This window comes from Dendrobium catenatum, unplaced genomic scaffold (genome assembly GCF_001605985.2).
Source record: "Dendrobium catenatum unplaced genomic scaffold, ASM160598v2 fragScaff_scaffold_1347, whole genome shotgun sequence".
NCBI lineage: Eukaryota > Viridiplantae > Streptophyta > Magnoliopsida > Asparagales > Orchidaceae > Dendrobium > Dendrobium catenatum.
The window spans coordinates 245,954-272,278 of NW_021319809.1; the positions used below are offsets into that span (position 1 = coordinate 245,954).

The 26,325-nt window shown below is 35.5% G+C and overlaps 2 protein-coding genes across 7 annotated transcripts in view; one reads left to right on the forward strand and one right to left on the reverse strand.

The window, feature by feature from the left end:
* LOC110097057 (uncharacterized protein At4g10930) overlaps nt 1–7,096 on the forward strand; it is a 60,166-nt gene extending 53,070 nt beyond the window's left edge. Inside the window, exons 13-15 of one of the 5 annotated variants that reach the window (XR_003702449.1) lie at nt 3,476–4,612; nt 5,404–6,689; nt 6,766–7,096. Coding sequence is in view for 1 of the 5 variants with exons in the window: in XM_020823276.2 (XP_020678935.1) it covers nt 3,476–4,612; nt 5,404–5,619 (1,353 nt within the window). In the remaining 4 variants the exon portion in view is untranslated. Of the gene's footprint in view, nt 1–3,475; nt 4,613–5,403 lie in introns of all 5 variants that reach the window. The other 4 variants (XR_003702451.1, XR_003702450.1, XR_003702452.1 and 1 more) reach the window with 4 other exon arrangements.
* Nucleotides 7,097–8,108: 1,012 nt separating this feature from the next.
* LOC110097066 (E3 ubiquitin-protein ligase SINAT5) lies at nt 8,109–25,393 on the reverse strand. Of its 2 annotated transcripts, XM_020823290.2 has the most exons (4): nt 25,036–25,393; nt 9,242–9,628; nt 8,303–8,695; nt 8,109–8,233 (listed from the first exon to the last, which is right to left on the reverse strand). In XM_020823290.2, the coding sequence occupies exons 1-3, from the start codon at nt 25,243–25,245 to the stop codon at nt 8,333–8,335; spliced, it is 960 nt and encodes a 319-aa protein (XP_020678949.1). In that variant the 5' UTR covers nt 25,246–25,393; the 3' UTR covers nt 8,109–8,233; nt 8,303–8,332. The 2 variants fall into 2 exon arrangements, with proteins under 2 accessions (XP_020678949.1, XP_020678948.1); XM_020823289.2 differs by having other exon boundaries at nt 8,111–8,695.
* Nucleotides 25,394–26,325: the final 932 nt, after the last annotated feature.

The window sequence follows — 26,325 nt, forward strand, 5'->3', positions numbered from 1 at the left end:
ATTTTTTGCCATTCCAATTTATGTAAGACTTCATGATTTGTAACTTCGATATTAGGTTTTTGGATCTCTGTCATATTCTTATTCTATTATTTTTATAATTATATTACTCTAGGATTTTCTCAAGTCGATCCTATTATGTGAGTGGCTATCTGATGTGTATGTTAGAGTGATCTACTGACATTGGCTCATTCTTTTAACTACCTATCACTCTGGTTTGGATTGACTTTCCTTGACTTCATATACTATAACTAATATCTCTTATATTTTTTGGGGTTTTTTAGTAAGCCCTTGCAATTTTGATCTTGCTACTCGACTTTTTAGATTATTTGTGGCTATTGTTATGGTCTAAATGAGCTTTACTATCTATTTAATAAGGAGGTTTGGATTAGTTTTTCCTCTTATGGTTAATAGTACAAGTTTGAATTTGAAGGCATATCTTTGTATTATTTTTCTTTTAAAATTTTTTAACACTAATTAGAATATTTCAAAGCTCATCTTGATTTGAGGAAATCATCTATTATTGATCCTTACACTTAGAAACAAAAGGAGCATACAAATGATTAGAATCTACTTTCAAACCTGGTGGTCATGGTACTAACTATTTTAGATTAGGCATGCACATAAAATTAGTATTAACTTTAGTTCTTATCATGGAATCAAAGTCTTCCCTTATTATCCTAAGATCCAAGGATGTGATCAACTCCTAATCTGCATGCAGGAACATTGATCCACATCCTCCGAATGTATTAGCCCCTCATGATCATTCTATCTTTGAGGATGTTGATGACCCATATTCTAAGTAGTTTTATGATTTTGATGTTGTTATTTTAAATATGAGAACTTAAGTGGATTGGAGATTTCAAATCATATTCATGGAGAGAGACAAGAATAGAAAAAATTATTGCCATTCTTCAAGGTTCACTACGCCACAAGCAAAGTGCATGAAATAAAAGTTTTGAGAGTGTCCTTATCCAATATACGTGGATGCTTTCTCTTATGTCATCATGTTATTTTTAGTTGCGCTTTTTTATTTTTTATTTTATCTTCTGACAATTTTGTAATTGCTTCACGTTGCACTCATTTTATTAACTGATTATGAAAATTTTCTTTGAAAAAAACATTGGCATTCTATTACATTGTGTTTATAAGTTCACCAATAAAAAGATTCATAGGATTTTTTTCTTTTGGCTAGAGCACAGAGTGGAGAGGAGGTCATTGAGTTGAGTTGGAGGGTCATGAAGTGAACATAATTAGGATTTTGATGGCTGCGTTTGGGATTCTATTATGTGAACTTGTTTCAAACTTTTGGATCTTAATCAAATGGTATGAATGATTTCATATTAATTAAAATATTTTTAGTTTGTATGAATCAACTTGTGTCAATGCTGATTAGGTTTAAGTGTGACAAATGCAAGTTGTTCCAACAGTGGTGTGTGCATGGTACTTGCTTTCAAAGCCCGACATGCTGGAAGGTGGATATGTGTTTCATATTGTGTGGTATTTATATTTTATTTGGTTTAATTATTTAAATGTATTTTTTTCTAAGCTTTCTTCGGTTGTGGAGAAATTATTTTCAATGATACTCTACTCCAACCTATCTTTAGTTCAAACCAATTCAGTCGCTGATCTCACTTTGTTGTTGTTAAGATTTGATTTTTAACTTCTGGTGGATATCCAGTTGAACCATTTCTCGGTGCAGTTGTTGGCTTTGTTTCTTGATTTGAAAATTTTAATTTGGATCAGTTTATCCAATAAATAAGAAGGGATTTCACTTTTTCAGATCCTAATTGGCATTTTGCTTTATTTAATGTTTCTTCTTCAACAAATTGTTATTTTTATTGATTTTATTAATAATTTAAGGTTAGTTTGTAAGGTAATGAGACGGGGAATTTACATATGCTGAATCAACTTGGGGTTTCTTATGACACGACTGTTAAGATATGCTGCCTAATGCTTGAAAGCTCCTGATTCAGAAACTGGATTTTTTTTTTCTGTAGGAATTTACACCATGCAAAAGTTTGAGAGGTCTGATTCACGTTTTCTATCAAGTTTTCATGGTTGCATGACATGTTTACTATGATGCACAGACACGGATACGGCGACACGGACATGTTACACGTCAATTATTGAAAATATAGAACACGGACATGGGTTGAACACTATATTATAATTTTTATATTTTAAAAATCGTGTATAAAAATTGAGTAAGTATAATTTTAAAAATTATTTTAGAAATAATAAGTCATTTAAGTAGAATTTGTGCTTAAAATGATTAATATTAGGATGTCGAGAGTCGAGAGTCGATGCCGTTTATTAGTCATCGAGAGAATGCTGTTGAGAGTCGGGCATTGATTTTATGTAGTAAATATTGGGCATCAATGTTAAGAGGGCGTTTATCGTCGATGTTGTGAGGCCATTGGTCGTCGGTGTTGAGAATGCGTTGAACAAAGATGAGATGTCAAGTTGTGGGTGTAGAAATTGCCAGCATCGAGCATCAATGTAAAGACAGCGTCAGACTTTGATATGGAGATCATTTTGAAATGTTGATGTTGTAACGACGTTAATCGTCGATGTTGAGATGACATCGAGCATTGCTATAAAATCAAAGTTGTAACCCACCAAAGAGAAACGAAAATGAGAATATTTGATGAATGGGGTATTTAAGTACGGGCGATTGATTTGGTGTTGTGGATAAAATATGCAAGATACGCATGTCAGACACGTGTGTCCAATTTGTATTTAATATTTTTTTTAATTGGAAACGTTTGCAGTGTGTCCGATACGTGTCAGAGTAGTGTCGGATACGTGTCGGACACTGCACGCCTCTTTGAGGAGAAGTGTCAGTGCATCATAGCATATTCATTTCTCCATATTTACTGGAGATGAGCTAAATTCTTGAAGTTTTCCTTAAAAGAACTGGATATAATACAATGAAATCTCTTGAAAACTTGGCATTCATTGCTACTCTTTTTTTGTGTTAAAGTGACCACAGTTTCTTGTAGATTTTATTTGATCATCTTATTTTGGTACTTTCCAATTGTTGCCTTTATGGTTGCAACCTTTACAATTTTTATACATGGAAGTGATTTTATTTTATGATTAATTACTTCTATGCATCAGTTGGTTTATAGGACGATTTTATTAAATTACGGCATGAGCATCAGGCTCCAATGAACTTAGTTTGGAACTTTGGATGCAAGTTGTGCTACTTCAGTACCTACTCAATCTGATATGCAATGTATTGTTTATTATATTGTATCATAATCATGCAGAAACTATACTGACCTACTTTTACATAATTGCCAACATGTCAAAGCAATAACCAAAGCCCCTCTTCTGTTTTGCCGCAATGCAGCATAACGTGAGAAAGATTAGCATATGCAGGATAAATCGCAGTTTTATATATTGCTAGGTCTTTTTACATGTATAACTTTTTTCCATTAATATTATTTTTTTTTTCCTTGTAATTCTGCAGATACAACTCTACCGTATCACTGAACACTACCTGAGAAGAGCAAATCTACCTGTTATTCGAAGAATTGCTGAGACAGAGTTGGCTGTTGCTGATGCAGTTAATGTTGAAAAGGATATTTTTGAAAGGTCAAACAGCAAGTTAGTTTATGTAAACCTTTGCTCACTGGTTGTATCTCAACTTGTTAACAAGCCAGTATCACCTGAGGAAAACGCCTCCAATTCCCCAAAGGACACTTTAATGATTTCTAACGAGGTCGCTGAAGGCACAAAGTCTGATACTGAAACTGATAACAACCCAGAATCAGCTGAGAGAAATGTCTCCAATTCAACATTGCCTGCTTCAGAGGTTTCGAATGAGGCTTTAGGAGAGAGAAGTTTTAGCCCTAAAGTTGGTGGATGGAGCAATGTGGAAGAGGCATTGAAATTGGCTGGCCTATTTTCTGATTCTCCTCCTAGCAGTCCCTATTGTGCTACAAATATTTCCAATGAAGATGAATCTACTCAAGAAAATGTCAATGATGGCATTAATTATGATTCTCAGAGTAATATTCTACATTCCATGGATATAGAGCGAGATGTTTCCATGACTCAAAACTCTGGAAAAGCAGTAGCGGCGTATGATTGCATCAATGTGGAAGTAAAGCTACCATTTGATTTTTCAAAGTCATTAGAAGAACAGAAAGAAAGCGAACCAGATAACTCACAAGCAGATCACCGGATGGAAAATGTCCTTCCACGAAATATGCCTGAGAGTGGACTATTTGATGAACCTTCTTTAGAAGAATGTGAGGGGGACAACGAGGACCATCCTATGGGCCAGATATCTGACGAGGCTGTAGAAGTGTTGAATAAACCCCTGGTAATAGGCGAGGAACCAAACCCAATTTCTGGTTTAAAGGAGAATTGTATATTAAACGATGCAGCTAGAGTTTCTGTGACGGACACCGAGAACTGCACTAGTGGCCCAGATGGTGGCTCGGCTCATGTTGATGAAACATTAGCTGGGGTAGCGAACTTGGAAACTCATTCAAGAGAGAATGTACAAAATAATCCAGACATTTGTGATACTATTCCAAGTGAGGAAATAGCCAAATTGACCAATGACAAATCTGATCTCACTATATCCATCTCTAAAAAGGTATGACATGTCCTTGCTGTTATCAACTAAAAGAATGGCATGACTATCATTATTATTAGAGTAATCATAATCATATTAAAAGAGAGGGCCTAAGGAAATGGTTTATTAGATTAGCTCCACTGTTTTATTGAGGATAGGTTCACTTCACATGACCAGCTTTTTTGCAATGCAATTGTAAAGTTTAATACATCATGTTCTACCCTGTATTTATTTTTCTAGCTATCATATCATCTTCTCATCTTAAACCCAAATCATCTCAAGGAGGTTTGATTTACATAGCTTAACTGTAGATTTGAATACTGTACATTTTTTTTATATAAGTTTATTTCTTGTAGCTTAGCTGACACATGCGAAGTTTTTTTTTTTGGCCTCTTTCTTAATGTAGATGTTCTCATAATGTATAACAAATTGCTGCGCTTGTTTATGTGGGACATTTTATTACCTGTATTCTTAATGATGCTCTTAAACTTTTTTCTCTCCCAAAGTATATCATCCTCATATTCACAAAGGGGAATGTTTGATCTATTTGTGCGAACAATAACAAAGTGAAATTGTTTACAATGCATCATAGCTTTTATATTTATCACTTTGCATCCCGAGGGCCCTGCTTTATTGTTGCCAAATTAAGAACTGTTTTGATACTAACATGGTGTAGTGCAACTTTGGTCTTGTTGAACCGTCGTTTAAAATGTCTATCACCTAGAAATTGAAAAGTTAGGAGAAATTATTTCTTAATTGGCATCCCTCTATCATATCAAAGAAAATAATGAACTAGTTGGCTTTATATGTAGGTGGAAGCCTATATTAAAGAACACATCAGACCACTATGCAAGAGTGGTGTGATCACCGTTGAGCAGTACCGATGGGCGGTTGGGAAAACCTTAGATAAAGTGATGAAATTTCATCGCAAGGCCAAGAATGCAAACTTCCTTATTCGAGAAGGGGAGAAGGTTAAGAAACTTGCTGAACAATATGTTGAGGCTGCACAGCAGAGAGAATTGAGATAGATAAAATATCTTCTTGACTTGCACTTTTGCCACTTTTTTGAGAAGACTTCCTTTTGACAACCACGGTTATCCTGGATCCACCCTGGCAATTGCACCTCTGCCTTTATCAGACTTTCATTGTCTAGCTTCTCGCAAATTCTCCATATTTGTCGAGCTAGAACTATACAGCTCGGAAGTGCTGCGACATCCAACCTGGTTGTAAGCATATTTCCTTTGGTTTTCTCACTTTCTAGGAGACTTGGAATGCTTCAATTATATATATTAAGAGTTACTAGTGAAGATCCTCCTATGATTGCACCATTGTTATTGTCCTTGGCCCTCCACTAATTGCTAAAATGCACATATCTCTATCAACCCATTCGATTTCAATCATTTTCATTATGACGGAACTACACCTATTGCATGATCAAAACCAACTTCTACTAGGCCATGCAAAGGGGGAGAAATTATTAGGTGCGGAGACCGGACGTAGAGATATGTCCAGACATCCACTTAAAATTTGACATATGGAGTGCATTTTGGTTGCGCTTTACCTGTATTTTAGTTGCGCAGTTGCGCTTTGACTGCACTTTTGTTGCGTTTTTTTACTGCGCTTTTCTTTTGTTGCGTTTTTTTATTGCGCTTTGACTGTGCTTTACCTACGCTTTACATTCGCTTTAGTTACACTTTAGTTGCGCTTTGACTGCTCTTTTGTTGCGCTTTTTTACTACGGTTTTATTACGCTTTGGCTGCGTTTTGGCAGTGCTTTGGCTGCACTTGGCTTAAAATTCTGCATACACATTAAATATATAAAGTAAAAAATAAATACAGTGTGTCCATTCGACATGTCAAATTTTAAGTGGATGGCCGGACGTATTTCTACTTCCGGTGTCCGCACCTAATAATTTTCTGCAAAGGGGTGGTGCAATGTTGCTTGTGCAATTCCTGCGAAGCAGAGATGGAAAATTTTGATATAAGCTATTGTTCTCGGCGATGCTATACATACTGGTGACAAAGATATCATGAATCATTTGCAGTATACCAATTTTGGTAAAACAGCTCCTAAGTGCAATCTGAGTTTGCGTCTGTAGGTACCATGATTTCACAAACTATCCCACGTCTTTATGCTTAACTGATTTTTACATAAATTTAGTTCCTTCAATCTAGATACAGGTGATTATTTGCTGCATAGTTCTCAAAATTGAGAGGTTTCTGAGATTTTTGAGCAGAGAAAGATCCCTGTTGCTGCATCTGATGAAAGCTGGAGAGTTAAAAGAGGAAACCTGCTTTAGCTGTGTCAATGTTTGTGGAAGGAGTGTGGGATCAAGAGCCTTCAATATTGGATATAAAATTGAATTATCGACTTCAATTTTCTATTTTGATGCCTGTACAAGGTAATTTTTTTGGTAAGTGCCATAATGACTTTTAAAGCCCCATTTTTGTAATATTTTACCTTTTACTATTTTAAAGCTTTTTTTTTTCCTCTTTCCATCAGCAATTTACTATGGATATGAAATGGAAATCAGAACTTTATTTTATTTTATTTTTTTATTTTTTTGGTGGAAGAAGAAGATAGTTTTGGTTGATGTGGTTCTTATGCATTTTCCTTGTAAAGATTTTCATTGTTAGTTTCAATTAGATGTTAAAAATTGTGCAAGTTGAGATTTTTTAATTGAATTATAAGCATGAATGTTCAATTTCCACGCCAAGATAGAAAGGATCGATTTATTTTTTTTTCATCCATATTATTATTTTTTAAAATATTTCTTTTTGTTTAGAAAAGCGATTAGGAAGTCAGCATAAGTTTCTATGAAGCTAAATAATTTATTATTATTATTATTATTATTATTATTATTATTATTATATGATACTAAACTTTAGTGAGCCATCCAGACTTTAAAATAATAATTATAATACGTTGTTATGAAGTCCACATTCCACAGGTAATATCCATAATTATTTTTCATGATCCAATATTCAACTATGCTTACAACATTGATATATGCTTCATTTGACATCTTTATTTTCCAAAAAGGATTAGGCTACTCTAATGTGCATTTCTTCTCAAAAAATTTCATCATAAAAGTCCAAAATTTAGAAAATGATAAATTTAAATAAATTAAAATTTAATTAATAAAAAAACTTATTTTATTTTGCAAAAAAAAAATAAAAAATAATCAAAATAAAAAATGATATAATTTAAATAAATTAAAATTAAAATTAAACAAAAAATTCTTATATTTTTAAAAGCTAAATAAAGTTAAATTAAATTCTTTTTAGATTTCTTTTTATACTGATCCAATCACTAATTTAAAGATTAAACTAACTTCTTTATAAGAATTGCTCATAATTCTAATTTCATTTTATAACCAATCAAATATTAAAATTTAAACTATTAAATTCTTTACAAGCAACAAAATACCACAAAATATTTTATATACATAATTTTATTTTACATCAAATTTTTAAATACATGCAATCAAAATCAAAGAGCCCCTTCTAACAAAATATAAAGCACCAATCATCTGAAACTCATTTGTACCATTCCACTTTCCACAACAATCCATATAGCCACAGCATTTATCACCAAACTTTCCATCCATAATTAAAGGGATACATCTGCTAGAGTTTCAACCTGAAAGCAGAATAATATAAAAAAAAATAGGGAAAAAAAAACAAAAAAAAAAAATTGAAAAAAGATTACCACACAGACAAAACACACAATAGGATTGTTTCAGCTGCAGAGATTGGGTATACAGACACCAGATTCTGAGCTCTGTTGCTCCTTCCATATCCGCCCGGTGACTCTCAGCTTCAGTTCTTTCCTGTCGCTGCCGGAGAAGAAGAGCGCCATGTTCCTCTGTATTATGAGGCCGTCGTGACTCTCCCGCACCTTGCGATGGCCGTCGCGGATGCTTCGGGGTATACCTTCCCATATGAGTTTCCTCCCATTGGCCCCAACCTCAAGGCTGTAGCAATAATTCCTGGCATCCGTCTCATCACCCATAAACCTCAAGAAAGCCATGTACACAGGAGCCATACCCAGCTGGAATGCCTCAAAGTGCAAGCAGAAGTATTGCCCAAAGCAATGGAAGACCTGGAAGCACAAGTATCAAACACTGGGTTACTCTTGCAAGAAATCATATTACGTAGGGTCGGGTCGGCCGCATGAATTATTTTTCTCCATTGTATTCTATAAGGAGTCGGATTCTCCGTTACATCTAATAAAAAAAGATCGTTTATAATACTTTCTAATCAAGAGATCACAACTTCATAGGAAAAAGATTAGATAAAGAATATTAAACTTTTTATCAAGATGAAATTAAGTATATTAGATTTACTTTCAGAGAGATACAACACGAATTTTAATTGATTAATTATAAATTACATTCATCTCAAAAAAAAAATTCTAAATAGTCTATTATCATATCTCTATTATTACATTCAAGCATTGAGTTTAATCAAAAGCATTGAGTGGAGAGAATACATTCTAAATAGTCTATTATCATATCTCTATTCAGTACTCTTGCACCTACTCATTTTAAATTAAAAACTTGCCCGCCTGCATGTGGTAAACTAATTTGTCTTAAATACCAAAAAATACAGTATAAGACAAGGAAAAAAAAAGGTTCAAATTACTTACTGTCAACATCCAAGTGGCATTCTCAACTTCCCGGGGATTTGATTTAACATATCTGTGGTTGAAGGTGCACCCAGTGTGCATGTCTACTTTGTGGTCATCCCTTAGGTGGGTCACCAAGAAAGGAATGTCTCCTGTAACAGAGCATTCTGAGCCGGCATATGGGCAATTGTAAGGTCTGAAGTTGCACTGACTTTCATGTAAGTGCTTGCTGAAATAGGGAAAAATTCCTGGGCAGCCCAGAGAGGAATGCTTGCATGGAAGCTCGAGAGATTCGGCCACCTTTTCTAATGCTAGACACCTAATGTCTCCGAGTTCTTGTCGACAAGTTGGGCAGCGGTTCTGGACCTTTGTTTTGCAGGATGAACACAAAGTGTGGCCATTGTGGCACTGCAAAATTTCAAATGCTTGTCATACATTCCGGCATGTTCAATTTCTTCGTTCTAAAATATTACTCTTGATTTCTCCAATGAACTAAAAATCAAATAAGAGAAGGATAGTATTCAATATTTATGATTTAGAATATCTTTAGCTTTGACATCACAACATATATGAACTTAAACATAAAAAAAAAAGTATATATATATATATATATGAACTTAAACATAGCGACAGAGATAATGCAATTAGAAAACATGGAAGCTAGAAGGGTTGCTAAAAGGTTGACTTCATCCTACAAAATAAAATAGGTGAACAAAGCTAAAGAATACATAGGAATTATTGATCATAAAGGAATTAAGTCTAATGAAGATAAGGTGGCATGTTTTAAGTGCTACGTTGACCCTAATACTACATGGTAAATAATAGCAAACTAGACTTCTATACACTATCGCATTTACCTCACCAGCATTAAAAAAAAAGACTTCTATACCAGATACCTCCAGCAAGAAAGTCGAGCAATTATTTCCCCAAAACGGTTTAGCTTATTAACCAAAATAGTAATATTCCGTTCTGAAATTTTCTGAGAGAATGTATGATGTAAAGAGAGGAACCAACATCTTGCTAGGAGAAAAGAAGAGAGAACACAAACTAATTCCTTAAATAGAGGGAGTCGGATTCATTAAAAAAAGCCCGCTAAAAATGGAAATTTCAAATACAACAAGAAATTGCAATAAAATATAAAGCTAATAGTGCTAGAAATAAAACATAACAAAATTTGGCTGTATAAATTCTCTGAACTTTGAGAAAACTCTTCCCTCAAAGAGCAATTGTTGGTTGAATTGGTTCATCCTTCCGGGCATTTTTGGAAACAAAGAAGACGCATAAAAAGATAAGTACTACAGGTAACAAATCATTACAAGGGAAAACAACTAAAACTTACTCTGATCAGGGATGCATGACAGGAACCCTTCGAAGCATATACATGTGGGCTCCAAAAATTTGAGCTTTTAGGGCCCCGGCCTCTCCACGTATATTCAAGGAGAATTTTAACGTATTATATTATGAGGGAAACTTTTGGAGGTAGATTGGTTAGAGATAAGACACTACTTAGAGATTTTGTCCTCATTAGAGAGAACTTTAAGATCCGAAATCTGATTTATTATAGGTGCAAGCCCCTATAGTTAATTATCCCTTCCGATAACGAGACAACACTTTTGATTAAAGCTAGTCGTTCGATAGGCACTTAGTACTTGACATATAGTAGAAATAAATTTAAATATTTAAATATTAAAAATAGAAATTTACCACCCTTTCACTTAAAGCAAATGGTAGGGGTGATGATGATGAACCTGATCAAGATTTCATTATTTTGTCGTCTCAGGTCATCATGGTTCCTAGTCTACTTAGTCAAAGGAAATAGTCGACCCAACCTGATCGAATAATTCTTGTCGGCAACCATGGGTTGCTTTATACAAGGATACCATATAGACTTGGTTGAATGTTTGTTTAAGGGACAAATTCAAGTCAACCTTAATTTATAGAGCTTTTTTATGTCCTATCGATTATACCCTATAATTCATTACTCAAGAGCATTAGCCATTGGGAAACATACGGGATTTAGTCGGGAACGTAATATAGTGGAGCCATAGGGCCTCAGTCACAATTATTTACCAAGTGAAGGAATTGGGCTAAGCCACAGGTTCTTCATAGAGCCGTTGGGCCAAGCTATCGATTAGAGGACCAATCATAACCATTTACCACGTAGAGCCATTCAATCAAATTATGTGTTTTGTAGAGCTGTTCAGCCAAGCTACCAGTTAGAGGAAAAATGTCATGTCTTTATTGGAAAAAAATTGTTTGAGAATGAATTTTAATAATATTCTCAGTTATATAATTTCTATTTATGAGCTAAAGTTATTCTTGAGTTCATCGCCACAGGTGACCCTACATAGTGGGATAAAGGTTTGATTTTGTTGTTGTTGTACTCCATCGTCAAACGATTATGAATGGTGAATGAGTTTAACTTTAAGTTGCGAGTGAAAATTTTCATTTTTAAATATTAGGATTTAAATTAAAAATTGAAAATTAGAGTATTAACTTAAGTTGTGAGTGAAAAAGTAGATTCCCCTCAAATTGAAATTAACTTTCAAGACAGCCATCATTTGGGATTGTGAATAATTTATATTTCAAGTTATTTGAAACTGGTCAACTCCATTGGCTCGTTAACAAAGGATCAGATTCGACGATCGATTATCATATGAACACTAAGAACCGAGAGCTTGTAGTTTTATGATGAGTTTCATTTAAAGAACCTTTGAAAGCATAATGTGAACTTAAAATTAAATATCACATTGGATTTGTGATTAGGCATTAATAAATCCAAGTTGTCTCGACTCTAATCCTTTCCAGAAGAAGGATAAGATTTGAATATTTAACCAGCAAAGCACTCTCAGGCCTTTAGGTTTAGGAATCGGATGTGATGGTCGAAGCACATGCGGGTAATTTGAATTCATGTGCAAGTTTTTTTTTAACACTTGCACAGTTCATATGTATGTTTTCAATGCAGTAGCTCGTATTTTGATGTGCTCATGCAATGTACTTGCTTATGTTTTGTTGTATTTACATAACATGTTTGTATACGTTCACTTTGCTTGCACACTTCTCAATACAACGCGCTTTATTTGAATGTTGCATGTTTTTCGAGACAATGTCTCGCTTCTCAAGGAGGTAGCACTCTTCCTGATGCTACTGCACATTTCTCAAGGCAACAACAAGCTCCTCAAGTCAACATGCTTAAGTATAAAAAATTGCATTTTAACATATCAGGATTTTAAAATATTAAAATTTAATTATTTGTGCAAGTGATAATGCGCAAAATTTTATTTTGAGATTCAAGAAACTCTTTATTTTCGCTTGTACGCCAGTATTGCGGATTTGTGTCATTTGTTGAAGGTGAACTGGGTTCCTTTAATTATAGATAGGAGGATATTTAGTTCATTTAACCCATTCTAAGTTTGTCATTTAGTATAGTTTATAGAGTTTGTCTATCCATCCAAAGTTAGAAGGTTCCATTACTGCTCATAGCAAAGCTATCACATTCTTTATAAGATCATTTTTCTTGCTTGTAGGAGAATTATCATGTCCACCACGAGTTCCCCTGTTCTCGCCCGTAGGCGGGCTAATTTGTTCGATATAAGCCCCTTATCCTCACCCGCAAGAAAGTTATTGTGTGCACTACGAATTCCCTGCTCCTGCCCATAGGAGAGTTGTCGTGTTTATTAAAGGTCCACTGATATTCCCTGTAGGCAAGTTGTTACAAGTCCCTTGTCATTGCCTATAGGAAAACTATTGTGCTCGTTACAGGTCTCCTATTCTCGCTCATGGTCGAGCTGTCACGCTTATTACAAGTACTCTATGATATGCTCATTATAAGTCCCCTTCCTATCTCTTGATTTTCAAGTTTTATTTAGTTGTAATTTCTTTTTAAAAATTCATTTAGATCTGATTCTCTGTAAATTTGTTCAGTTTGAGTTGTTGCACCCTCCCAACATCTCCCTTGTGTAGGGAAAATGTTAAGAGATGTTAAGCCCACCCACCATGCTAAATAAAGTGTATATAGTCGGTGTAGGGTTACACTGTGATCGATATCTTCAATCCCACCACATTACAAAAAACGTGAATGGATCTTCAAGGTACTTACACGAGAGCGTACAAAATTTCTAGCACACAAGTACTTTAGAGGTGTCCCCACCACACAATAAAAAACATGTACAGGGCCTACTCTCTCCATCGTGAGCATGGCATAAAAGCTTCCTCCAATTATGCTATGAAAATGGCTTACAAGTGGTCTACTCGTTATGCCGCAAGCATTGCCACTAGGATTTTGAGGTTTTGTTGAGTTTAACGAATGTTATACCTTAACGCATGAGGCAACAACGACGACAATAGTGTTGAGAGCGACAAGCGAGAGTTTGGCGAGGGGTCAAATCACAATCTCTATTTTTTATATTTACATGTATATATATATATGAGAGAGAGAGAGAGAGGTATAGGTGAGAGATTTTTTTTTTTTTTTGCAGTGAGAGAGAGACAAGTAGAGAGGGTGCTATCTAAAGAGAGAAATGGGAGGAGTTGGATAGCTCTGGTTGAAGATAGGAAGAAGTTGTAGACTTCGGGTAGGAAGTGATGTGGCAAGTTGAAGCTTGCGTAAGCTGGTTAATAGTAAATAAGGAGGAGAATTGGATTTTGCAGGTGGATAGGTGTTGTGGGTAGAGGCCGCGATGAGTTGGGCTTGATGAGTAGTTGAGGGATTGGGCTTGGGAGATGTGTAGGCTGTAGGAGGGTACGATTAAAGTGTATGTAGAGGGAGCAGCAGGGTAGAGGGAAGAGTGGGGTGTTGTACAAGCAGGATGGGTAGTGGAGGGTTGCTGTCGGGTTGTGTAGGGGTAGGAGTTCAGAGCAAGGATTTCGTGTGCTCAGGTGAGAGAAAAGGAAGCAGCTGCTGCTGTGTTTGCTCGACAGAGGGGAGGGGTAGGAGTTCTTACAGGCAAGGTATTGTGGTTGTTTTCACGTGAACAAGGGCCTGGGTGAGTAAGGGAGGTCGATTGAAGTGGGTTGGAGAGCACGCTGTTTTAGCTGGGGTAGAAGCTGCTGTTGGGAGCAAAGGTTTGAGATGTTGCTGACAGGATGGAGGAAGGCTGGAGGTGCTATGTGAAGGGGTGTTTGAACAAAGAAGGGGGTCTCGATTTGGAGAGGAATGAGAAGCTGGGGTCGATTGGGGGTAGTTGTGTAAATGAAATGAGCCAAGCTCAAGTCGAGCTCAAAGGTTGTGCTCGAGCTCCGCTCGTGACAATAGAGGTGGGTTCACGAGCAAGTTCACGAGAGCGAGAAGAACAGATCGATGTGATTATTGCCAAAGAAGAAAAAAAGAATTACTATTGTAACATCCAAAACTCTTAACTATCAACGAATTGTCCGTTTTGGCTTAATGGTTTCATGGTTTTGTCTTGTTACTGTAACTTCTTAAGAGATCACCCATTCCAAAATTGCTCCCACATGAGCATGCTTAATCATGGAGTTTCTTATATGAAATTTAAACCATTATACTAAAAGGCAACTTGATATTTAAGAGTTTGGTTTCTTTTTACTTAAGGGGTTTTACAATCTCCTCCACTTAAGTAATTGACATCCTTGACAGTATTCTTATCCCATAATCATCCACCAAGTAAATATGATTCTAGAGATGACCTATACAAGTTCAAGCGATGGCTCCGACCATATGGCACTTTGTCCCATATAGGATTCAAAAGGTGGCCCCCATGACGTAGAATTTTGTCATGCATGACACTTACTTCGCATCTTAAGGCTGGTGTATTGCTCTGATACAATTTTGTAATAGCTCAAACTCTTAACAAACGAGCCTACTGACCTCACAGTTTTGTCTCGTTAGTGTAACTTCCCAGGAGATTAGTCATCCCAAATTTTCTCTAGCACGAGCACACTTAACCTTGAAATCTTAATAAAATTCCAACCATTACATTAAAAAATGCATCAATGTTTAAAAGCTTAGCTTCTTTTAACTTAAAATGTTTCACAACTATTAATATCTCTGAAGAAATCGACGGCCATGATTCAGAGTCTTTATTTTTGATGTTTTATTTTATTCATGTCATTTATATTTCATGTTTTTCCTTTTGTACCCCTATGAGGGAATTAGTGCTTGCTGCAGCCCAAGGGCAACGTTGTCTTTATGTTTTTTTCTTTATTTCTGGATAGCCTATATAAAGGCTTTGACATTGTATTTTATGAATTATTGGATGAATGAAAATTTTCTTACTTTGTTCTCTTTATGAGTGCATGAAGATCTCTTGGTGAGTTCTTCCATTGAGATCTCTTAGTGAGTTCTCTAATTTCTTCTTTTTGTTTAATTACCCTTTCCTTCTCACAAGAAAGCTCCGCAAAATTCCCCTCCCCCATAGCTCTTGCCGCCGGCCCCCTCACTAAGGTTTCCCGCCGCCGGCCAAGGCCACAACCACCGGCCGCCCACCTCGCCGACGATCCTTCCCATACGGTCAACTCCCTTTCTTCCTCTATTGCAAATTTGAGATTTGAAATTCAAATTTTGAATTGTTTCCTAAATTGGAAATCCAAATTAGGAAAATTTTCATGATCAAATAAATCTCAAATTAAATTAATTTGGAGTTTTCAAAACCCTTGCCACGTCATCAAACCAAATTGGAAACCCCTTTCCTCTCTCCCCAATTCCCTATCTCTCTCTAGCTATGCTGCCAGCCCCCTATGGGAAATTCCCATTAATTACCCAATTAACTCCCTAATCCTATTTGAAATTCAAATTAGGATTAAATAATTTTCCCTCCCCTTTGCAATAAAAAATAAAAATAAAACTGAAATAATTTCAGTTTTAAGCCCTCTCTCCCCTCTCTCTTCCCGTCGGCTCCCCCTTTCTCTCTCTCCCATTAATTTTCCATTAAGGCCTTAATTGTCCTCAAATTGAAATTCAAATCTCAAAGTTTCTTCCCTCCCAAATCCCTTAAACTGAAATTAGTTTCAGTTTTCTACATCTAACCACAATTTTCCCCTCTACCTACCGCCGGCCTCCCCATCTCCTCTCAAACCCGCCGCCCCTCTCTCCCTCCCTTCGGAGAGCCTCTTGCGGCGACATCCATTCCCACTTTCAAGAATGCATGGAAGAACCCGAGTGGAACTTCGGGTTTGAATACGACAACCGAGGAAGAGTTAATATCCTCAGATCACCATTCTTCGACGTAGGCTTTGACTTCGACGACACCGTCGAAGAATATATGGATCGGATTCTACCAACACTAGTGGATTCCATCGACGACCATTTTTCCGTCTACACGTGGATCATTGAAGGTCGTCGTCCCATACCACCTCCACATCCGGCGCCTTCCTCTCCTTCCCTACAGACCTACGGCACCGTCGCCCTCGGAGTGGTTTCATCACTTGTGTGGTTATTCTTCTCCCAACGAACCTAGAAGTAGGTGAATGAGCGTAGCCTCAAGGTGAGACAATCGCTTTGTTAATCGCCGGATTCTAGTTGGCTTTTCATTTGCTTTACTATTTATTACTGTTGTTATTTTATATAACTTGCTAATTTAGGTGTGAACTCTTGCCTAAGCATAGTTGAATTCTAAGATCTTTGAGAATGCTTCAATTGTGAACAATATTAAGATTGCAATTTCATTATTTGAACAAAATTTTATTAATCTTCTAAATCCAATTCCTGGTTCCACATCAGTTGTTTTTCCTTGGAATATGACCTTTATTATATATATATATATAAAGAAGTTGCAGAGTTACTACAGTTTTAGTAATAATGCAATGTTGCGTTGTAGCTTTAGTAATTAATCTAGTCGATTTTTATTAATGCATTGTTTTTCCTTGTAGCTTTAGTAATTAATCTTGCAGGATTTTATCAATGCATTGTTTTTCCTTGTAGCTTTAGTAATTAATCTTGCAAGTGTTTGATGGAGTTGCACACGAATAACTCTTCTTTGGCAAGTTTGGTGTCCTAAGTGCGTCAGTGCGATCCATTTTGTAATCGAACAATATTTAAGCGGCTTCATACATGATTGAGGCATTCTAATTTTTGTTCGCGACATCTTATCTACAACCGGTATTTAGTCATCATCACCTTTGCTTGTATTGACCATGACACATATATGGAGGTTAATAATATGTGGCCAAAGTGGAAGCACAAACTCAAACTTTGGAATATGTACTAAAGTAGAAAAAAATAATACCAATTGCAGATCATCCTATACGGCCATACAGCGCGTCGCTTCCAGGGGACGCCCTAGCATTAACACAATTTCTTAAAGGATTCATGTCATTATTGTTCGACAAGTTTTACGCTGGCTGTCGACTACCTAACGCAACCCTCCACTTTTCTCATCCAGGACAGCGGATCATCCTATAATGACATCTAAATTATCTCAAAAGTAGCAACAACCTTTGTTAGTGGTACAGTGTCAAATTCAATCTTAAGTGTCATCAATCACTATAGAAGAGACAAACTTGAGTTAAAACACATTTTCAATCACTTGATAAACTGATCCTAATCATAATCATTATCATCAAGATATTTATCTTCAGAATCTGTCATCTTCAAATGGTTCTATCAATATGAAAGAAGTAAAGGGCTTGGATCTTTGGTTTTGACTTGTGATGTCGGAGGAAATGCTATGCATTGAACACACTATTTCTTTGAGGCCTTTAGATTCTTATTGAAGTTTTTCAGTTTTAATAAGAATTGTTGAATCTGTCAGTCATGACATAGTTCACCAAAGGTGAGGGTAATTGATCATAATGCTTATATCCATCTCGATCATAATATGATGAATGTAGAAATTGATCAACATAATTATTTTCATAAGCCTCATTATTTGTCCTTTAAAATCAATCTTTTTCTAGGAGACATGTAACGAGCTACTGCAACATTTAGAGGATGTATTCTCAATTTACAAGCATCATATTCACAATGATAAATACAGCATCTTTCTATATGTTTAGAACTTTGTGCCTTTAACAGTGGTGCTACCAACTTTTGTAGATGAAGTTCTTTGACATGGAACATTTAAGAAGAAAATAAGCCATTAATTTTAGGTGTTCAAAGAAAGAGGGTTATAGTAATGATGTGATTGATTGTTGAAGCAGGATGCTGCATATGCAAAACTCAAAAATGTAAATGAAGGGTGACCAGGCTGGGGTGCAGTTGCGACAGTGGATGGGTAGGTAATCAGGGGCCGGTTCATGAGAAAAACTTTTCGGGTAGAGCACAGAAATTATGTGGATGAGCATAGGGAGAGAAATGCAAGCAAAGAGAGCTGCCATGATAATGTAAAGAAATTACTGTGTGGTGCAGAAGATTGACTGATGAGAATACTGAAAATTGGTTGCCATATCAAAGGCATAATGGATGTAAATCAGCATGGCACATGGTGTGAGCATGAAATGGAAGTGGATGGAACGTTCAACTGGTGATTGACGAATAATTGAAAAGGTGTTGCCGACAGATTATGGAAATGGGGACACTTGCAAAACTAGATATACATGGGAGTTGAAGGCGGTTGTCACGCAAGGGTGTGGAACATGCAGAAGCACTATGATGAGATTGAGTGTGAGAAGATCAAGAATGTGCAAGCACGGTTTAAAAGTGTGATCGGAGGAGGCGAGGATGAAAAACAAGATTGAACGCCTGCAGGAAGATGAGTGGAAGAATGTGATGAGAACAATGAGGCTCTGAAACCAATATTCAGATATAATAAATAAAATGATGTAGAACGAAAATCGCTAGCAATTGCTAGGGAAGATGGCCAAACTCCAAGTGACTCACAAAATTTGAAAAGCCCCTTCAAGAAATCTGAAATTTTATGGTGTTGTAGTGGAAACAGTCCAGCGAAAACTGCTGGACAGCAGTTTTATTTTTCCAAACAGCAGTTATTTGGGCTTACATAAGATAAGAGGGTAAAAAAGAAAAATTGCGAAACTAAATTAAAATACTCTTAATAAACAAAAATAAAACAAAGTGATCTCGGTCGTCGATCTTCAGCTCCTCCTCGGATAAGCATGGACGGTTGGATGTCCGCATCATAAAAGATCTGAAATCCACTAAGAAAAGAGGAGAGAATATTAAGAGGGAGAGAAAAAAAAAGTGAAGAGAAAGTTGGTGGCCAGGGTTAGGAGAACTCAAACTTGCCAGCCATTAATAAGAGCCATCAAACCCTAGACTCATGACTTCCTTAAATAGAGGAAGTCATGAATTATTACAAAAAAAGTCCACTAACCTGAGAATTTGTAAATTCTAAAAGAACTTGCAATAAATATAAACCTAACAATACTAGAAAATAAATCCTAATATGATTTTTGCATCGGCATAATAGTAAAAATTGCGCTATTCAACACTTAGTGACAGCCAGCCTACAAAAGAAATCCATGATTACCAAAATAATAATAATAATAATAATACAAATAAATAAATATTAGGCTTTAAAGACTCTAATGCAAGACGAGTAATGAGGCCTCATCAAATCAATTTCAAAGGTCAATTATCATGACAATTAATAGTATTTTATTTTTTTTTAAGAATAGGGGAGGGCCAATCTTTTGCAAAAATGAAAAATAATATTGATTTTTGCAAAAAAAAATGTATCTAAAAGGAATTTATGTTGCCAGATTTTGATTTATTTGCAAATCAATCACATTTAAGGTTTGTGAATTACAACATATGCTCTTCTTTTATTACTATTATTATTATTCTACTACATCCCCACCACCTTCCTCAAATCTTAAACCACTTCAACCCTAACAAAAAGTGAGTCTTACTTATTCCACAAAACTCATACTCTAGATATCCACCTGTTGTAATGAGTCCATATAAAAAATTCATAACTTCATATCTACATGTCCAATTGACCTAAAATTATCTTCAGTAGTTACCTAACATCTCAAACGTCTGATTTGAAGGTCCTCGCCTGTTTTGATCAAAGAAAACCAAATTATCAAATATAAAAAATTTCAGCCAAAAATATCTCACAAAACCCTAGAACTAGTCACTACTCTCTCTAATCTTCCACCAACTCTAAACCTTTGATCACCAATCAAAAAGCCCTAAAGATACCGTAGCCATCCACATCACTGTCAACTGTAGTATCTAACATAAATGGCCGGTCTTGATGCTGATCAATCTATGGCTACTTGTGAAGTGATTTGGATTCCTCAACTAACACTCCAAAAGGCAGTCTGCTGTCAAAAAAATGCATAACCACATAGCTCTTTTCTTGTCTCTAGAAAGTGCCACTTAGTATTTTTAGCAGGAAACCAAGTCCAGTACCTCTTAGCAAACAAAGCAATCTAAGTATAAGCCTCATAAATCAAATGGTTTGCCATGATCGAGGTAGTGCAGCACAACTAGCAATACCTAAGATCAATAATCAATTTTCCAACCAAGCATCAGCTAGAAATTGTAGTTTGTTCATCATTTTGATTCATGATTTAAATAACATTTACTACACCGACAGGGTGAAGTTTTAATATACAGTTGTTAGACTATAGCTTTATAACCTGGTAAAGCCTGACGAATAAAATAAGAAATCGAAGGCCTCTCAAGCCAAACTGTTAATCTTTCTTCTCAAGAAGTGAAAGAAATTATATTGATTTCCTTATCCTATGGACGAGAATTTATGTTTAACTTAACTGGCGATCTCTATTTCACTTAAACTTCTTTATCATATGATTATATGATTGATCCATTAGGAATATCCTCAAAATGCAAGTCCAATAGAACTGATGAATATAATAAAGTCATCTCTTTTATAGGTTCGCACACGGAATCTAAGATTTGACACACATTGCTAGCTGGACTCGCTCAATCTGATAAGTTATGTGGGTAGGAAGCATGTACAAAGGAGAACATTAGACCTGACTATAGTGTACATGGAGAACACTCAGTAGCCATCAAAATCTTATTGTTTGGTGAACCTCTCTGTGGGCTCCGAAAATTCCATTTTGTATGTGATCCCGGCCTCTCTGTGCCAAGAGGGATGACACACGGGTGCACAGCTGCGGCTTCAGCGTCGGCGGAAGGGGCGGCGAAGGCGGCTAGGTCGGTCGGAGGTAGAAGGTCGACGGCGAGGTCGGGCTTGGACGGTCGGGAGAAGAGGTAAGTTTTCTGAAATCCTTTCTTTCTCTTCTTTGTGCGTCTCTCTTGAGTGTGCGTGTAACCGTTTGAATGAGAGGAGGTTTTATTTTTGTATCGTGAGTATGTCGGTTCCTGTCGAGAGAGTCGGTGGGCGAATCGTCATATCGTTTGGGGCTTCAGTAAGAAGAGGTAAGAGAAGAAAACATCATCCAACTGAACAACTTGCTGCACGAATCTTGGTAAGAAAAATATTAGCCCAAATATTGAATCTACGTTTTCTACAAAAATATTAGCCCAAATATTGAATCTATGTTTTCTACCTTGGTTGCACGGGAAGGGACTCATTCATAAGACAAAATCAAGGGAGCTCTTAACCCAGTTCTCCAAGCTATTAAATAATTTTACCTTCTTTCATACATCCTTTTCTTAGGTCATTCCTAGTTTCAAGGTGCACAAAATAAAAAAATGCAAGCAAAAAGTGGGTCAGTGCATATGAAAGCATAGAGATGAATGGCAAAGCCCTACTTTAAAGTGTGAACTAGTGTGTTTTATGAAAAAAAACAAAAACTGTAATAAAATTTTATAATATCTGTGACCATTCAGAAGTAGAGATAAGTGACAACTAACTAGTGTCAACAATAGTATTTTTGAGAAAAAAACCGTCTCATTCTTGAAGTAGAAATAAGGAGATGCTTCAAAGGATATCTTCTTGATATTATAGCTTATTGAATTACTGTTCATTTATTCATGGAAATGTAAAATCTTGAGTAACCTTCAAGCATTCCTTTGCATCAAATATTAAATATTTTTGTGCAAGTATAGATTCACGATTAGAACTGTTTTCGCTAGGTACGACTTAAGGCTAAGACAAGAATGCAATAGCGATGCAATATGGAATAACCGAACTCTGAGCGACAAATATTACTTCCCAAAAATGTATTATGTGATTCTTCTAAACAAAAACTAAATTTCAAAGCGGATGGCTTTAGAAAAAAAAATATTTTTTTTTTATGAATTTTCTTTTTAAAATAAGTATTGGCTTGAAAGTTTACCAAAATTTTCTCATTTGGACAAGTTTTTATTTTAAATTTCCATCTCCTTCTCATAAAAAGCAGATGGAAAAAAGGCATGAGGGTCAATCATGTGATTGAGAGATTTGGGCTTCTCTTTTAAAGTGAAATAGGTGTACTTGAATTTGGAGAAGAGCATTTTTTTGTGCCACATTTATTTGTACACTTGTATGGCTTCTAAATAGTGGCTTGGTTCATCTGTCCTCTTGAGAATGTAAGCTATTGTTTTAGCCGGATGGCATAAATATTTGTGTATTTTTTTAATGTTAAATCTCTTTATTATTAGTAGTAGTAATAGAAGTAGAAAAAGTACTAGTAGTAGCATTTTGTGTGCTAATATATTTGTTCATGTTATGTGCTTACATATAAAAAAGATTTTCACATTCAAGTCTAGCTAACAACGAATACAATAATTATGAAAGATTAGTTTGAGAAATTTGATAGATCTAGAAATTTTTTGCAAACAATGAGGCTAGTGGCTATATTATAAGAAATAGCATGCCATGCAAGATGGTTTTGACACAATCAGATTGAAGAAATGTAAGGGTGCAACTAAAACATGAAAGAAGTCGAGTATGTACTAAATCTTAAGAAGAATTTGATATCTTTAAGTGTTATTAGTCCTACAAGATGTGAATTTTTAGAGAATATTGAAGTTGCTAAAGTTTGCAAGGGCTTGCTATTATAAAGGCCAATAGAGTTGGTGAACTCATAGGTTACAGGTCATAACTTTGAATGGAGCTAATTCAGTTCCATTATCTCCAGCGTTGAAGCACCATAATCTGTTTGATGCATTAAAAAATAACTTTGTATTTGCAACACATATCCCGAAACTTGGGACATAAGTTAGGGGAAAGATTATTGGACATGATCAGTTGAATCAATCTGATATTGTCTAGTTTGCCCAAATCTTGGTCATACCATTCTAACATTTAGAGTAAGGTGATATCCACTTCAAGAGCACAAATGTTTAGCACTTCTAATATCAAAGGATCTATCTCCATGTGCAACATATGTGCTTTAGAAATCTATCATAGGCGTTAAGTTCAAGCATCATCTGAGAAAGTGAAGTTACATGATGCTTAATCCTTTCGATCTTTGGGAGTTCTGGCACTTGGTTTTGGGGGGGGGAGGAGTCACAAAGATTCAAAATAAATTTCCATAATATTAAGTTAACTGAGAGAATTGTTAGGATATTGACTCAATAATTATGGCATAGGAGATAATTGATTCAATAATTATGGCATGGGATCTATAGTTGTAGTTGAGATTAGTGTAAATTTAACACAAATTTTTCGGACATCATCTCCTTCGATAAAAATTAGTTCAAATTTTTGTTAAAAATTATGATATTAGAACAACATTTCGGTTTTAATTCTACCTCCTTAAACTCCTATAAATAGGAGAGGATGAGAAGGTGAAGAGTACATGTGCTTGAAAGATTTGTGGCTTTTCTTTTATAATGAGACTAGAATATTTAGATTTGCGAAAGAGTGTTTTCATATGTAAGTTTCATTTGTATAAATGTATGGCTTCTAGGCGGTGGATTAGTTCCTCTTTCCTCTCCCTTGGATCTAGGCTTTGTTTTGGCCAAACCTTATAAATCATGATGCCTTCCATAGGTGCTAGATCTCTTTAGTGTTACTTTGTTGTTGATCAACCTTATTCATGGCGGGCACTTTGTATAAAAATTAAGGTATCACAAGTATCTCAACAAAAACTGTTTTGTGCTAATGAACAGGTGACAAGTTAATGCGTCCTTGTAGACTGTAAACGGTTAAAGAACCATCAACCAGGTGCAGCACACCATTCTACAGCGCAAACAAAGCCTTGGAAAAATAAAGTGATATATTAAATATGTGTATCAATCAGTCGAATAGAAAAATGAGTTAGTCGATATCAGTTAAGCATTTCCCCAAAGCAACCGTTACATGAAGTTATGAGGGAGAAATAAGAAGGTCAATTTTTTAATGATAGGCAAACCTCAGATCACGCTACTCAAATAAAAGCTTTTCCTTTGTCACCCACTGTAAACAAATAGAAACGGACCATAGGAGAGAGCAGTGAGGGCACCGATTCCTGAAGAAAAAAATAGATTTCCAAGGTATAATAAAAACAGCTAAACCCCAAATCAATTTATCGACAACCACAATGATTGGATTTTATCTTCAATTTTTTTTAACATGGTTGTCCTTGGATCAGCACTTATTATCAAAGCGACCGCGCTTACTCCAAATGGAAAACAACTTACCAAAATCAAATCCTGTCAAACAAATCAATAACTTCCAACTATATTTTATGGCAACAAAACAATCATTTCAGAGATCGTGATTTTTTTTCGTATTTCACAACATAGCGACAGCGCTTACCCCAAATACAAAGCAACTTAACCAAAATCAAATCCCTCCAAACAAACCATTAGCAAACAAGCGATCAAATCAGAGATCATGAATTTCTTTCGTAGTCACAACAAAAGCAAGGAGATCAAAGCCCTTTCCCAGAGGCTTCGTCAAAATTGAATAATTCCCTTTACAAACCGAAAGTAATAATGCATTCCTATAAGAATTTCCCATTCAACCAGAGCACGACAACCAAACAAGAAACCAAAAGATTTGATACAAGAAGCAAGAAAAATCAAACATCGTTGCAGGCAAAGAGAAATTGACCTGATGAATGGGAGGGTACATAGAATTGGTGCAAACTGGGCATTCAAGCAGTTCGTTGATGCTAGTGGTAGGGGAGATCCCTGGAGCCGGCGTTGCTCCATTAAGCGCCGCTGCACCATGGAGCTTGGCAAATTGGTGGTGGAGATGAGACGGTTCATCCTCATCCATTCCATCGCACGACGACACGCACTCTACGCTATCCAAATCCATGCACTCAAAGAGAAAATAACAGACTTCTCAAGCTTCTTTCCCTCTTCTTTCTTCTCCTCCTCCTTCGTAGACCTCTCGATCCAGAGAAAACCCCGCAAAGAGGAAGGAATGAGAAGAGAGGAGGACCAAGAAGGAGATGAAAGAGGAGAAAGGAATGGTCCAATGAGAAATTATATCGTGCACTCAGCCCAGCATCTAATCCGTGCACTAAGCTTGGTCTAAACGCCACCTGTCCCAATACAACCATCCAACGGTGAAGGAGATGGAGACTTCTTCTTCGTGAGAGGAGCAATAATTCCTGCCTAGAAGACGACGCCGCACAGCAACTGTACGGGATTTCTTTCTTTCCTTTTTGTGTATTATTTAAGGAATCATTAGAATGCAAATAAAAAATCACAAGTAATTACAAATCATATATATATTTTTTATAATTTTAGATTTAGTATAATATATTTATTTGAAATTTGAAAATAATTTTATAATGAATTCAAAATGATTTTTTTTTGTTTGAGGATATTTTTAATATATTTGATTATTATTTTATATTTATTTATTGTATATGTGAAATATAAAATTTTAAATTTTACATTTGATAAATTTGTGGGTTAAAAATAAATTTCAAAATTTTAATACATTTAAATTTAACAATATGATGGAATCATGCAAGTTTTTTTATTATTATTTTTAATTTACAAGAAATAAAATAAAATAAAATAAAATTACAATCTAAAAGTAAATTATAAAAGGCAATTTAAAATTTCATCAATACTTATTTGTAGTATTCGTTTTTGAAGGCTCCCTCACTAAAAATGACTTATTTTATGAAGGCTTCTTCAATAAAAGATTACTATTTAGAAGTAAAATAATAATGGAGGAGAAAGGAAAAAAATAGCTTTGGCATCTACACTTTAATTTGGTATTTTCATATTAGCAAGAGTTTTGTCACTCATATTTTGACTTTTTAGGATGTTTTGCTTGGTAATCTCATGAAATCTTCACCAAATGATAAAAAGTACACTCCTTATACTAAATTTTTTAGCGCAAACTAATACTACAAAAGGATATTAAGGATCCAATGAA